Consider the following 16,839-nt stretch of genomic DNA (forward strand, 5'->3'; position numbering starts at 1 on the left):
TTATTTATTTTAGCTATTGATGAAACCCATGACAAATCTCTCATTCATTCTTCCCCCACTTTAACATTCTTTCTTTTCTCAGTGTGTCATGTTTCTGTCCACAAGACAGACTGTTCTTTAAACAAGTATTTCAGTACAGATTTTGCTCCTTCTGCCTGGAATGCCTCTCAACAAATTTATAGCAAAGTTATCTACGCCCCTAAAACTACCTCATGCAAGTTTTCTCAATTTCCAAACAATATGCTATCATACTCTAATATGTATGGTAATTATTTTTGCTGTTGTCTTTACACCTCCCCCACTTCTACGTCTCCTGAGCATAAGCTACTTAAACAATCCATCCAATTAATTAATAATACTTTCACATTGTTTCTGAAATTTAAAAAATCAAACATATTAATGGAAGAGTAAATTAATTTTATTGACTGATGAAAAACTAAAGTGATAAGAAGTATGGATAATAAACAACAATCATTGAGTTCTGCTGGAATTCTATTTTTCTTCTTTTCACTTTAAGCCAAAAGGACATAAAATTATAGACTGTCTGTTAGTGAGCTAATCATTTTAAAGTTTCTTCAACAAAAACTGCATAGTTTAGCAGTTGCACAGCATTAAATATATACATTTTGCAAAACCCTGAAAGTTTTAATTTTTGTGTTGACCTCAAAGGCTAATGGAATCACCTACACTGGTCGGATTCAGAGTTTCTTTTCCCTTTTCTGCCACCCTGTAAAGAAAAATAGGGCAAATTATTTAGGAAGTATCATTTTGGGGGCATTTTCATTTTAAGAATAAATGAGACCAAAGGCATTTTGAGTATGAGAAAGAAGCAATTTTTTGAGTTTGTTGCAAATTTGAATGTGCATACCACTGAATTATTTTTACAGGTTTTTTTTTTATTATGCTCAGTTAGCCACTGTATAGTACATCATTAGTTTTTGATATAGTGTTCAACTATTCATTAGTTGTGTATAACACCCAATGCTCACCACAACACATGCCCTCCTTTCTACAAATGGTTAAAGCATGCTGTATGAAGCAGTTACTTCTACTTGAATTAGTTTAGACTTAGTAAGATCACCAATATTTTATTTTTTAGAGCTCATTTGGACTGTCTCAGGTTTTTAAAAATATGTAATTTTTGATCAATACTAAAATAAATAATTTGCTTCATATAATAAGCAAATTTGCTAATTCAGTTCATTACCTTTAAGAATAACTCAATTTTTTTCTTTTTTTTTTTTTTAAGATTTTATTTATTTATCTGAGAGAGAGAGAGCATGAGAGTAGAGAGGTCAGCAGGAGAAGCAGACTCCCTGCCAAGCAGAGAGCCTGACGTGGGACTCGATCGCGGGACTCCAGGATCATGACCTGAGCCAAAGGCAGTTGCTCAACCAACTGAGCCACCCAGGAGCCCAAGAATAACTCAATTTCTAATCCAAGTTAGTCTTGTTCATATTAGATAGGATTAGAAATCTGATTTTGTTCATCAGTGGGTTGAAAAGTAGGTTATACTTTTCATATTGCTCAGTGACATTTATGAATCTTTATTTAATTTGCTCCAAATGAAACTCTATGAGGTAGGAGCATAAAAGATAAGAAGTATTTTACATTTATTACTTTTAACATAACATTTTCTGACTGATTTAAAAAGCAAATACTCATTGTAGAAATACAGAAAGTACCAAGGTAAAATAAAGAATATTAAAATCATCCTTACCCACTCTACCTCCCATTTTAACCATAACTAATGGTTTGATGTATTTTTCCTTACAATAACTTCATAGTTTTCTCCTCTATTTTTATAAATTATGGCAACAATACCCAAACTTAGTTGATCAATAGAATCACCTTAATGGTAGTATTTTTCAAATTCTGATGTCTAGATTTTGTCCCAGATCTATTTATTTATAATTACCAGAGGTGAGCTGAACAATCTGTAATTCAAAAAGTTCCCAAGTGATTCTTGGTCACTTTTATGGTCAGCCAAGTCTGGGAACTAGTACTTGTCTGTGGAAGTGCATTTCTTAAAGTGGTGGTGGTTCTGTCAGGGGCACATGGAATCCAGACCCATTTACTAGTGATGGCAGCTAGTCTTTGTTGCTTTCATCCTTGTTCTGCTTATAACTTCCCTCTTGGTGGTCACAAACATTTCTACACCAACATTTTTTATTAAAAAAAAATCAAGTGTAAGAATGCCCTTATTCATTCCTGACCACATTAAAGTTTTGCGCAGGTTCATTCAGAGGGAAAAAAAAAAAAAAGCAGAAGAGGGTATATGGGACTTAAGATGTGTAATGCAAGGTATTAAAAACAAAGTTTATTTCCTGTAGCAGGAAAACACAAATATATTTACTAAAAACTCTCCTACAAAGTAGATATCCACTATGCGAAGGACCAGTGTTACACAGCTTATAACTCTTACCTTGTTTTTCAACAAGATTAAAAACAAACAAAAAATAGAACAAAAAACCCTACACGAAATTCAAGGATCCTTTTTGAAGTCTCCCAGGCAAAGAGAATTCTCCTTCCTAGACTGATGAGAGGTCAAACCTCGGACTGTTCAAACTTCTATGTTCTCCAGGCCAATAGTGGTGGCTTTCAAACCTTTTTGATTATGACTCCCCACATTAATTAACACATTTTCATATCATGACTTAGACACATATACATACATACAAATATATATGTGTGTGTGTGTGTATATACATACATATACATATACTGAAACAAATAACTAATTTTTTTTTTTACTGCTTTGTCCAGAAAAAAATGCTGAATGCCAGCTTGTAAATGCAGAAGAAATAATAGAATTAGAAAAAGTTTCTGTTTTGCAACCACCAAAAGAATGACTGATACAAATATCATCAATGGATGCTAAAACTACTGGGTAAAAAGAAAAGGATATTCACACAATCTCAAAGTATCACTTCACATATTTATTAATTATAAAGGAGAAAAGATATCTTTACAATGGAGATATCTTTACAATGGAGATATCAACTGCTGTACCCAAGTGATCAAATTTATATAGTAGAACAAATGTCATTTATGTATCTTCCCTCAATACGATTCACTGACACATATGCCACATCATACCAAGGATTTTACTTTAGTTATTGTTGTATATACCAATATTTAGAAAAACTCTAACATTTTCTAAAGTGTAAATTATATGACCAATAATAACAAAATTATTAATATGTTTGGCAAACAGATTTTGGACTGAATAAAATAGTGCTTTATTCTCACACAGTATCTATGGTATTACTTGTGATGAGAACACTTTCAAATTATAAAAGCATACCTGGTATTTGGCTAGTTCTGCTTGTAATACTTTCACTTTAGATCTTTCTTGTTCTAATGCAGCATGAAGTGAAGTCACCTAAAACCAAATACTCAATTTAAAAGACTTTGTCTCTTTAGGCAAATACTCTTAATTCTTAACATTTACTCACATGGTGAATTTGACTCAGAGAACCACCTCCCACCCACCAAGCACACACAGAATTTCAGTTAGGCATTTTACTCATTTATATATAAAAGACAGATAGGAGAAACTCACTATTCTAAGAGAAAATGCAGAGTAAGGATGGAAAGGGAAGAAAGTCAAATCCATGAATAGGGTAAGTTCTATTTGCCCCTTTTATTTCTATATTAGTCTGAATCAACTAATATACAACCTTATCGTCCCTTAGGCTTTAGGACATACCTACCTCCCTCAGCACAGTAAAAAGAACCTTAATTCATTTGCTATTACATGATAATAAGGAAGTATAATTTGTTTCACTTTATCACAGTGCTGATGGGCTATATTTTTGTTTAATCGAGTTTCATAATTTAGGACTAAAGAGAAATAGACTTAAGAAAACCAGTCCTGTATATTTCACAGTTTTTCTTACCTGTATAGTTAGCTCGTTCTTGATACTTTGTGATTCATCAACTTGCAGAAGTATTTCTGCTTTATCTTTCACTGATAAGAAAGGAAAAACAGCAGTATTATCTTTTCAATCACTCAAATATTTGAACAATACTTTAGTGAACCAAGACAGCAGTGCAGGTGGGTGAAGACTAACTGTCCTTATACAGAATGGATGTATTTCTTAATTCTATATAGCTCTTATTTTTTTCTAGGTAAATTCTGATCATCATTATTACTACAGCAGGTTTTTTTTTGAAAATTTTACATTTTCTGTGGTGTTAAAATATTAATTGTATAGATATCTTGAAAAATTTTTTCCAGCTATTCTAAAGAGGACAAGGACATAACCAATTTCCCATAGGGATGAAGCAAATATCTTGACTTATCTTAAAACAAGATTTTAAAAACAAGGTAGAATGTTTTTGTTTTGTTTTGTTAAATTGTCAGGGTGAGGAATATTGTAAGGCCCACAAAAAATGATTTTTAACTGACTGTTCATACCAGTAAAGCACTGTCAAGTAAATGTAGCTCCTATGATCCTAACTGATTATATACACCTGTGGTCCTTTGTCTAGAGGTTTTCCCTCTTTGGGGAAGTAAGAGATCTATCTACATCTCAACCCCTAGGTTTCCTAGGCTTCAAAAATCTCTACAGGCTAACAACTTCTTTAATCCATGGTAAGTTTATAATGTATGAAAAAATAACTCCTCAACTTTAAAAAAAACTAGGAGAGACTGAAGAGGTAAAACTATAATTAGTGAAGAAGGAAAAGATCAAATATATGAGTACTGTTAACACCACAGCTCTACCAATATAACACTGTAATTCAAATTTATCTGTCATAGTTTAATGCAGTAAGGTAAGACAGTACATCAAGAATCAAATCACAGTCTCTCAAGATTCAACTTGGTAACTTTTACATCCCCCCTCCCCAGAATTAGGCATACTCACTGAGAACAAGTGGTTTTTAATAATTATGTAACATTTCAATTATAGTCAATTTTCTAGTAACACACTTGTTTTGAAAACACGAATTTGTTTCATTGAGATTGCTGTATTACGGAAAATCCTGAACAGAACATGAATTTTGCATTTGCTTGAGCATAATTTCACAAATACAGAAAACAGCACCCATGTACATACCTCAGATAGCGACCAGCTATCTCTGTCCACTGTTACTAAACCACACCAACTTTCCACTCTTCCATTGCTTCACAGTAACACACAATCTGTGGACCCTCTGAGGCCTATTTCCACAAGCAAACTAAAGGCAGCCTTTCAAGTAAAGTGCCATATTTATTATAGTATTTGTGTTTAATCACTTTGATATGTATAAAACTGTGTTACTGTTTTTATTAGGTTCCCAACTTTTTTTTTTTTAATGTGTCTCTGATGACTTTTCTTTTCCTTTGAGTGTTGCACCCTCCTAACCCCTTTCCCCATAAACTGTGGTTTTAACTGTGTGCTTTTGCAGAGATGGGTGATGTATGTGTTGCGTTATAAAGGAGCTGACTGTATTCACATTCACGTTATCAATGCTAGCATATGTGTGCTCTAACGTACTGTATTTTTCACATAATGGTTCTATATAAAATTCTTCCACTTGGATTTTTTTTAATTTAAATTCAATTAGCCAATATGTAGTACATCATCAGTTTTTGATGTAGTGTTCAATGACTCATTTGTTGTGTATAACACCCAGTGATCATCACACCACATGCCCTCCTTAACGCCCATCACTGATCTATTTGTATTTTTTTTTTAAGTAATCTCTACACCCAACATGGGAACTCATGACCCCAAAATCAAGAGTTGCATGCTTTACCAACTGAGTCAGCCTGGCATCCCTATTTGGATTTTTTTAATAGTATACAGTATGGACAACACTGATGTTATTTACTGGTAGCCATTTTAATGTATTTTTGATAGAAAGCTTTTATCAGTTAACTTTCTTTTTTTTTTTTTAAAGATTTTATTTATTTATTTGACAGACAGAGATCACAGGTAGGCAGAGAGGCAGGCAGAGAGAGGAAGGGAAGCAGGCTCCCTGCTGAGCAGAGAGCCCGATGTGGGGCTCGATGTGGGGCTCCATCCCAGGACCCTGGGATCATGACCTGAGCCGAAGGCAGAGGCTTTAACCCACTGAGCCACCCTGGCGCCCTATCAGTTAACTTTCTAATGTTTCACAAATGTTTCCCTAAATAGGAATATTACTTTGTTTTTACATATTTAAAAAATCATGCATCCAATGTCCAATGAACCCCTAATTTCTTCAATTAGAAATATAGCTTGTAAACAATTTTTTTCATAATTTTATTCATTGAATGATCCACATGGAAATCTGAAACATGCACAGATCTAAATTAATCTCAGAATGTTGATATCTAATTGTCCAAATAATACCTTTCCCCATTATTCTTTAACTTCTACTTTATCATAGTTAAGCTATATAAGTTAGATTATAAAAAAATAGTAACGTTATTAAACAGTAAGTTCGAATCTATTTCAACACCATATATTCTTTTCAGCTGAACATGATTCTTGGTTTTTACTCATATGTTTTGATAACTGTTTTTTAATACAGTTAAAATTTTTATTGAACAATTCCACTCCCAGTATCTTCAATTTTTGGTATCTTGTTTATTCTGATTCAAGATGAGTTTCACAATTTCTTGAACACTATACAGTACTCACAAGAAGTCTATTTGGGATATCACTGACACTTATTAACAGGGGCTTCATACAACATATACTTTACTAAATGTGATTATCTCTAATCATTTTTTATTGATTTCCTCAGCTTCCTGCTGGTGAAATATTGCCAAAGTTTAGAGTGGCTGCAAAAGTATAGCTGGGAAGGGGCACCTGGGTGGCTCAGCTCGGTTAAGTGTCCAACTCTTGGTTTTGGCTCAGGTCATGATCTCAGGGTTGTGAGATTGAGCCCTATATTAGGCTCCTTGCTCAGCACAGAATCTGCTTGTCCCTCTCCCTCTGCTCTTCCCCCTGCTCATGTGCACACACACATACACACTCTCTCTCCCACTCTAAAATAAATAAATGAATTTTTTTTTTTTAAAAAGACTGGGGGGAAGGAAAGAAGGAAAATTTAAAATGATGATAGGCATTCTCCCTCTAATAATTAAGAAGAGAATCTTAAGCAAGGTCTATTCTTGTTTTCCTGCTGAATGTAGTCCAATACTTTATAAGAATTGAAATTTCAAGCTTTCTCTTACCTGAATAGTTGGAAACTTGTGTTATACTAAGGTGCTGTAACACTAAGGTGCTGTAAGACCAAGTTGTAATAGTAAAATTATCAGCAACAATTCAATCTGAATCCCTCTAGGAAATTTTTTATTTTATTGAGTTAATCATATATCTTGAAAAATCATCTTCAAATTTTTTTAAGGTTACTTTTAGTTCCAAAAACAGACAAATGACTTACTTTCACCTTCCTGAAGCATTTTCAATAACTGTGCATTTCTTGCTTTTACTTCTTTATACTTTGCCTAATAGTCAAAGAAAAAAGATTAAATTTTTTAAAAGTAAATGATGTAATTAATGACTTACTCAGAATTTATGGAGCTATGAATCTAGGCTTACTGAAAGACAGAAACTACTTTTGAAAGAAAGAGGATGGAGGAAAATGTATTCAGTACTATCTCCTTCTAAATTAATTCCATGGTATAATAATAGAAGTTAATACTATAAGTGGTTGAAAAATAAAGAAGAGATAAAACTGGAGAAAATTCAGGATAATACTAAATTTTCTTGAAGTTCTTTTTTTTCCCTTAAACAAAAACCCATACAATATAAAATAATTAGATGAAAACAAAGAAAGATGAATCGTAGCTCTAGATCAAGACTGTCCAGTTCTATATTAGAACTTTCTGCATCTGTTCTATGTCTGCCATTTTCCAATATGTGGCTACTAACTACTGAGAGTGCATAGGCACATACACACAGTACTTACAGAACTGTACAGCACAGTACTATGTCTCCTCATTTAAGGCTTTATTAGTCTCTCATTATTTCATTAACTATACGTTGTTAAAGTAACTTTTCGCTGATATGAATTAATAATTTACTGGAATATCTTTCAATTTCTTTATCCAAATGATTTAGCTTCTTCTCATACATAGATGACATAATTATACACTTACAAACAAGAGGAAATACCTTCTCACATTAACATCTTTTTTCCAAGGAATTTTCCCCCTACAATGCCCTTATTCAATGTATCTTAAACAGATTTATTTATAAATATTTAATATATTAATACATTGGAGAAAACAATACATTAACTACATTGTGGAAAAACAGAAGATCAGAGAAAGAAAGCAGATCAGTATAAGAAACTTGTCATTTCTTCTCTTAACACATATGTACATAAGTCAGAAGTTACTGATTCCAAAATCTTTCTTGTAAAATGTATTTAATGTATTTTACATCAAAGGCCAGTAAAGATGGCTTTTGCTAAACACTATCCAGTAAACTGATAATAATAAACCAGTAATGACATTCATAATGTTGCAGACAATACCCTGAACAGAAATAAACACCACAGTAAATACAAAGGGAGCAGAACTTCTGAGAAGCTTAGGAATGAATGAGGGAGGTAAGTCAGACAGACGCATAAAAATATGAAGGGGAAAAACATACATAGTTAACTACAAGTATATTCACTATGAATATTTATCCACTGTGAATATGAAACTTTCTAAGAAATTCTCTATCAGGGTCTCAATCAATGTTAATATCTTGCTAAACTCTATATCCAGCTCAAGACTTTTGTCCAAGGTACACATCAGTGTCCCCAGAGACCTCTCATAGCAGACATCAGGTCTAAAATCAACTCATAAAGCAAAAACTGCAAATGAGCAAAATCACCTATGAAAAATCCTAGGCTGTCCGTAAAAATAGCATATATAGTTTTGTATATACAACCAGAACAGCAAATGTATCTATAAAAGCAAAACATACTAATGTCATGCATTTTATAAGAACATAAATGAAATATACAAGACCCTTAATAGTATTTTTAACTTCATGAAAAAGAGAGCACTTAAGTTAAAAGATACATTGTGACTTTAGCTGCGTTCTGAACATCTATGCCTACATCTATAGCCCTTTCAAACTTGGCATATACAAAATGGGATATTAGTCCCCTCTGCCCAAACCTGTTCAAAATGTGCTCTTCCTCTCACACTCCACACTTGTTCATTGCTTTACTACAGTGTCTTCACTCCAGGCCTCATACATATATGTATATATATCTTATAAATATATTTATATACATCTTATAATATATTTCAGCCAAATTTTTAGGTAAGAATTGAAGTATATATTCATTTAGCACCAATCCAATGGTTCTCATTGTGGTTCTTTTTTTTCTGCCTACAATTTATGAAGCTTTAGGTTTATTTATTTAGTTCTATTTCCTTCATCATGATAAGAGTACTCTTTAATCCCCATCACCTATTTCTCCCCATCCCTCCCCCGACACCTCCCTCTGGTAACCATCAGTTTGTTCTCTATAGTTAAGAGTCTGTGTCTTGGTTTGTCTCTCTTTTTCTCCCCCTTTGTTTTGTTTCATTTCTTAAAGACCACATATGAGTGAGATCATATGTGTTTGTCTTTCTCTAACTTATTTCACTTTGCATTATATGCTCCAGATCCACCATTGTTGCAAATGGCAAGATTTCATTCTTTTTATGGCTGAATTATATTCCATCTCTCTCTCTCTCTCTCTCTCTCACACACACACACACACACACACACACGCACGCATGCTGCATCTTCTCTTTGTTGTGCCCCCAAAAAGAAAAGGAAAATATAAATCACAAAGAAAAAGCTAAGGGAGATGGGTGGATATAGTCCAAAAAGGCTTTAGCAGGGATGATTCCTAAAGGCATGTGTAGCAGAGAAAGGAAAATATCATCAGAGCTGGGACTTGATTTATCATTTTTTTCACTATTACATTGTGTGGGGCCCAGAAAAGTACTTGACACATTATAGGCACTCAATAAATAACTGTTGGGTGAATAAATATTAATCAAAAAAGAATGACACTTGAGATGAATAAGAGATTTTTTGAAAAGCCTAAGAAGTGTGTAGAAGAGTAACATGTAGGTTTTGGTTTTAAAAAATTGTATAACAAGTGTTGGCGAGGATGTAGAGAAATTGGAACCTTTGTGCATTGATCATGGGAATGTGAAATGGTGCAGGTGCTATGGAAAACAGTCTGGCAGTTTTTCTAAAAGTTAAACACAGAAGTACTATATGATCCAGCAATCCCACTTTTAGGTATATACCCAAAAGAACTGAAAGCAGGGACTCAGATACTTGTATACTAATATTCATGGCAGGAATTGTTCAAAATAGTGAAATGGTGGAAACAATGCAAGTGTCCATAAACAGAACAAACAAATTGTAGCATATATATACAACGGACTATAAAAAGAATGGAATTCTGATACATGCAAAAACATGGATGAAACTTGAAAACGTTACGCTAAGTGAAATAATTCAGACACACAATGACAAATATATGATTCCACTTACATGATGTATCTAGAATAAAGCAAATTCATTGGGATTAGAGGTCATGGGGGCCGAAAGAAAAGGAAAATGGGGAGCTATTTAATGGTACAGAATTTGGGATGATGAAAAAGTTCGGGAAATAAATAGTGGTGATAACTACACAACACTGTGAAGATAATTAATGCCAATGAATTATACACCTAAAAATGGTTAAAATGGCAAGTTTAATGTTATACGCATATTCACATGATTAAAAAATCATATTGCCATTCAGATATTATACTAGTGAGAGTTTAAAAACCTAAACTGCAGAAATATTTCTATTAATCAAATATTATATATATTAACATATAGGAAAAACAGAAAAGTGTGATTTTATAGAATTAGTTTACAGCAGTAAATAATTACAAACCTCCCATTGAGTGATCACATTTTTCAGCTTCTGGATTTCAGCATCCTTCCTTTCAAGTTCCAACTTTAGTCTTTCAATTCTTCCATCTTTCAGAACTACTTCCTGTGGGAGAAAAACACTATTTTAGAACTAAGATAGTTCTGGGGCGCGTGGCTGGCTCAGTCAGTATAGCATGTGACTCTTGATCGCAGGGTTTTCAGTTTGAGCCTCACTTTTGGTATAGAGATTACTTAAAAAAATAGTATCTTAAGAAAAAAAAAGAAAAAACTAAGATAATTTTTGAAATTAGTTTTTGGAATAGTTTTGGAAAACCAATTCTGGTTTACAATATTCCTCTGTGGAAAGCTTAACAGGAAAACAATTATGATTTTCCTGATTTCAGTTCATTTTCTAGAGCAACCTTAAACTGCTGACTACATTTCTACTTCTACTCAAATATATAATTGTAATTATTACAGTGAAAGCAAATAAGATATTTATGATTAATCTCAAACTACAAACATAACAGAATAATATCATAGCTTCAAAATATTTCTATACTGGAATAAACATTAAAAGTAGTCTGTTACAAGTTGTTACTAGTCTATCTTTCGAACCCAAAAGAATTTAAAACTTATGAGAAATAATAAATAGTAGCAAGTTTTTATAATTATAATTATAAAAAGTAAATAACAAAAAACAAACCGCAAAATTAAGAATTTTTCTCTAAATCAGCAATTAGCAGGTAGAAAATATAACTAGAAAAACCATTCCCCCCCAAGTTGCTATAAAAAAAAATCCCTAAAAATTTAATTCAGAACGGTTTAGGATCTATAAAGAAATTTATAAAATATCGAAAAGGACATGGAACAAAGTATGTTTGTAGATGGGAAGACTAATTATTACTTTGTAAATTTAATAAAATTTCAATTGAAATTCCAGTCAAAAACTTCATCTGGGAGAATGCAGGATAGAAACAAAAAGTTAAAGCAATGAAGGAGAATTTGCCTACCAAATAACTGTACACCAAACAGCAAAAATAGCTACGATAGTATGGTCAGGGCACTTGAGTTGACAGAGCAGTGCACCAGAAAACAAAGTCCAGAAAGAGATTTAAGATATAAGAATTTATTGTAATATAATTATGGTATTTTAAAGACGTGAGAAAAGGCTGAATTACAGAATAAATGTAGGTTATAGGATAAGTGGCTAACAGGGGGAAAAAAATCAAGTTATATAATCCTTGCCATCTCGTACCACATACCCAGACAAATTTAAATGCAAAAAAATCATTCCAAATTCAAATAAGAGTATAAATTGGTTCTATTTTCTAATGAGTGATGTGGCAACATTAACTTATTCTAAAGATTCTCTCTGAGCACCTAACTACTAGGTTTGCATGTACTAGGGTGAAGAGAACTGAAAAGACACTCGCTCTCATGGGACTTGTCTGGGAGAGAAGGCAGATATAAACATAAATGCTGCAATTAGAAAACGAGGTTTAAGCTATGAAGAAAAGAAGCATGAAGAAAAGCGAGCTCTCTCTGATGTAGTGACACTTAAAATGGACTTTGAGTGATGGGAAGGAACTGGCTAAGCAAAAAGTGGAGGTAAGAGATTTCCAAGTAAAAAGAACAGTATGTTTAAAGGCCCCAAGGCAGGAAGGAGCCTAGAGAATTGGAAGAAAAAGAGGCCAATATGTTTGGAGTTTAGGGAGGGGGTAGATAGGGTAGGACAGAGGACTCATCTTGGAGGGTCTTGTGAAACCATGAAGGAATTTGAGCAGACTATCAGCTTTCTATTCATGTTACATTTATGTTTTTAAGGATCACTTTGGTTGCTGTGGAAAATGCATCAGAGTTGATAAAAGAGGTGGAAAACCCCTTTAATTGCTACTGCAAGCCCACGTCAGTGAAGATTATGCCAAGATCAGAAGCAGTTTAGATGGAAAGAAGAGAAGTGTATCTTGTGAGAAATTATTTGGGAGCAGAATCTACAGTATTTTATTAGCAGTTGAATGTGGCAGGTGAGGATGATCACTTCAAGGTTCTAGTTTAAGGGATAGGGAGGGGGGGAATCCAGATTAGAAACATGTATATTAGGACCAAGAATTTCACTACTAGGAATTTACCTTAAATAGCTAAGTGAGGTGGGGGCGGATTATCTATTTGTGTTCACTGCAGACGTATTACAAAAAACTAGGCATCAATTTAAATGGCCAATAGGATATATACTAAACATATGGTAAATTTATAAAACTGAAAACTCTGAAATCACTAAAAATGATATAGAACTATAAAGTATATTCACATGGTCTCAATATTATGACACTATATGCAAAGGAAAAATTCTGAAAGGACATCCATTAAAAATTTACTAACTCTTAGATTTTATTTTGTGAGATTATTGTTTAAAAAATTCATTTTTAAATCATTTTTTAAAATTTATTTTCAGCATAACAGTATTCATTGTTTTTGTACCACACCCAGTGCTCCATGTAGTCTGTGCCCTCTCTAATACCCACCACCTGGTTCCCCCAACCTCCCACCCCCCCAACCTCTTCAAACCCTTCAGATTGTTTTTCAGAGTCCATAGTCTCTCATTGTTCACCTCCCCTTCCAAGTTCCCCCAACTGCCTTCTCCTAACTCCCCATGTCCTCCATGCCTTTTGTTATGCTCCACAAATAAGTGAAACCATATGATAATTGACTCTCTCTGCTTGACTTATTTCACTCAGCATAATCTCTTCCAGTCCCATCCATGTTGCTACAAAAGTTGGGTATTCATCCTTTCTGATGGAGGCATAATACTCCATAGTGTATATGGACCACATCTTCCTTATCCATTCGTCCGTTGAAGGGCATCTTGGTTCTCTCCACAGTTTGGCATCCATGGCCATTGCTGCTATAAACATTGGGGTACAGATGGCCCTTCTTTTCACTACATCTGTATCTTTGGGGTAAATACCCAGTAAAAAATTCCTTTGATCAAAACTGTCTTATACTGAGTATAGAATCACTGAGTAATATAAAATACTATTCTAATTTTGAAAAAACAGAAACACATAAGTATTAAAATAAAATCTACATGAATATCTATCATCTTTGAGTAGAAAATCCCTTCTGAACATAATACCAAATGGAGGAAACTAAAAGGAAAAGCCAATATATTTAACTTGATGAAAAATCTCCAAAAGTACTAAAACAAAATCTAAAGATAAATGAGACCCTTACGGTTTGCCTCCCTCTCTGTTTTTATCTTATTTTATTTAAACTGGAAAAAACAGTCACAACCATATGAAAGGCATATAACCAATAAACATTAAGTATATAATCTCAGTAGTAAACAAAGAAATGTTACAACAAACTGGTACATTTAAAATATTTTTTTCTCATTGTGGGGTACTGGAAAGCAATTTAGTTATTAAAAAAACTCAATTACTTCATGTTATAAGAATTATTACTTAATAACTCAAAATGCTCACCATCTTTAACTTCAAAAAGTGGTCCATTTAACAGTTTCTACATTATTAGAGGGGGGAATAAAAGTATATATCCAAAGAAAAGTAGGACCAAAACAAACTATCAATAGTTTTCTCCAAGTAAATAAATTTAAGGTCATTTTTTCCCACTAAATCTGCAAACTGGGGACAGTATCTACCAACTTCATAGCTAACTGTGCAAATTAAATGAAATAACCATTTTAAGTACTTAATATAGTATCTGGCAAATATATAGTAAAACCCTCAAAGATTAATTTTTGCCATTATCATTTCTCTACTTATCAATAGTTTCCAAAATTTCTTTAACAAAGATTACTTTCTGGGATGCCTGGGTGGCGCTCAGTTGGTTAAGTTTCTGTGTTCAGCTCAGGTCATGATCCCAGGGTCCAGGGATTGAGTTCCGCCTGGGGCTCCTTGCTCAGTAGGGAGCCTGCTTCTCCCTCTGCCTCCTGCTCCCCATGCTTGTGCTCTCTCAGACAAATAAATAAAATCTCAAAAGAAAAAAACAGATGACTTTCTAGGGGCACCTGGGTGGCTCAGTTGGTTAAGCATCCAATTCTTGGTTTCGGCTCAGGTCATGATCTCAGGGTCCTGGGACTGAGCCCTGGGTCAGGCTCTGTGTGCAGTGGAGAGTCTGCTGGACCTTTTCTCTTTCCCTCTCCCTCTGTCCCTCACCACTGCTTGCACACTCTCTCTCTTATAAATAAATCTTTAAAAAAAATAAAGATCACTTTTTAAAAACAGAAAACCCTATTGTTTAAATGTGCATTCATATTTTTATTAACATATAATTTATTATTTGTTTCAGGGGTACAGGTCTGTGAATCATCAGTCCTACACATTTCACAGCACTCACCATAGCACATACTCTCCCCAATGTCCATAACCCAACCACCCTATGCCCTGCCCCAGCAGCCCCTAGTTTGTTTTCTGAGATTGAGTCTCTTCTGGTTTGTCTCCCTCCCTGGTCCCATCCTTTTACATGTGCATTCATTGCTATTAAGTCTTATATTTCAATTAATAAATTTTAGAAATACTTTCTAAGTAGAAAATGTTATACACTAAAATGAGGATACAAGGATGTACAAGATAAAGTTCATGTCCACAAAGGATTTGTAATCTGTTAAGAATAATAATAAGAATGTACTGTGTGAAATGTGCCATAAGAAAAACAAAATGCTGTGAGATAAAAAAAGAAGGAAAGATCACATCCAGATTTTCTCTTTTTGATGTGTGGGGTGGAGCAGTGAGAGAAAGCTTCAGGGAGATGACAAGTGACATGAATCTTGAGCAAAGCCAGGGAGGATCGAGCATTCTGTAATAGGTGTGCTTTGCTCTAGCTAGGGGAAAATCTGGAAAAGAATATGGCTGAAGTTTAATTAGGTTGAAACTATACCATGGAACAACGATTTTATACTTATTTGACAGTGATCCACATTAAGGAATGTTTTAGATCATGACCCAGGATACACAGAGGTCAGTGTATGAATATGTACTTAAGTGTGTATGTATACATAGACACACAGAAACAAATTTTGTAAAATATGAATAGATATCATATACTCTTGGTATTTTTCTTTTTTTTCCCCTATTATCTACTGTATTTTTCTACTACCTATCTATAAACTTACTAAATTGATTTCTGGAAGGGTTAAATGAGGGGGAAATCTCAGTTTGAAAAGCACAGCCTGAGGACTTTACATATCAGGGAAAGGATATTATACTTGATTCACCAGACACTGAAGTTTAAGGACTTGGTGTGGCATGGTAGAAGTCATGTTTTTTAAAAAGTCATTTGGTAGCAGTGTAGAAGAGAAATTACTCCTAGCATTAGAAGGCAGGAGGCAGAAAGAGTTATTAAAAATTACTGACATAATACCAGTAAGAGATAATGAGAACCTAAATTAGAAAAGTGCTCGTGAAAATGGAAGAGAAGATAGATTTGAAAAATATTTCATCAATTAAAAACTCCCAGACCTTGAAAAAGAGAAAAGTGAAAAAGGAAGTTTAGAGTCTGGATATCTGGATAAAATGACAGAACCAAGAAACAAAAATGATGGAAGTCAAGCCAAATGCTTAGTTTGGAGTAAATGATGGACATGAGTTTGGACACAGTATAGGTATCAACAGAGCAAAAGAGCAAGATACACAAAGACATTTAATAAAACAGCTCTGAAGTCCATAAGATGAGCAGTGGATGATCTACCCAATGCTGGTAAAGTCGTGGACAATGTAGTAAGCTCATAGCCTGCTTCTAGAAGACAATGTTGATAAGATGATGTTTATATTCTTTGATTCAATTACTATCTTTTTTTCTTTTACATTTTTCCTTTTTTGTTTTCTTTAAAAAAAATTTTTTTTAATTTCTTTTCAGTGTTCCAGAATTCATTGTTTACCCACCACACCCAGTGCTCCATGCAATACATTCCCTCCATAATACCCACCACCAGGCTCACTCAACTTCCCACCCCCTTCCCCTCCAA

The 16,839-nt window shown here is 33.8% G+C and overlaps 1 protein-coding gene across 4 annotated transcripts in view; it reads right to left on the reverse strand.

Moving 5' to 3' along the window:
- Positions 1-400: 400 nt before the first annotated feature.
- Positions 401-16,839, reverse strand: part of GKAP1 (G kinase anchoring protein 1) — a 77,622-nt gene continuing 61,183 nt past the window's right edge. For all 4 annotated transcript variants that reach the window (XM_047699677.1, XM_047699678.1, XM_047699675.1 and 1 more), the window contains 5 exons: positions 10,876-10,977; positions 7,366-7,429; positions 3,903-3,973; positions 3,308-3,385; positions 401-727 (listed from right to left, as the gene is read on the reverse strand). In XM_047699677.1, the coding sequence (XP_047555633.1) occupies positions 680-727; positions 3,308-3,385; positions 3,903-3,973; positions 7,366-7,429; positions 10,876-10,977 (363 nt within the window). In that variant the 3' untranslated portion in view covers positions 401-679. The remainder of the gene's footprint in view (positions 728-3,307; positions 3,386-3,902; positions 3,974-7,365; positions 7,430-10,875; positions 10,978-16,839) is intronic.

This window comes from Lutra lutra, chromosome 13, assembly GCF_902655055.1.
Source record: "Lutra lutra chromosome 13, mLutLut1.2, whole genome shotgun sequence".
NCBI lineage: Eukaryota > Metazoa > Chordata > Mammalia > Carnivora > Mustelidae > Lutra > Lutra lutra.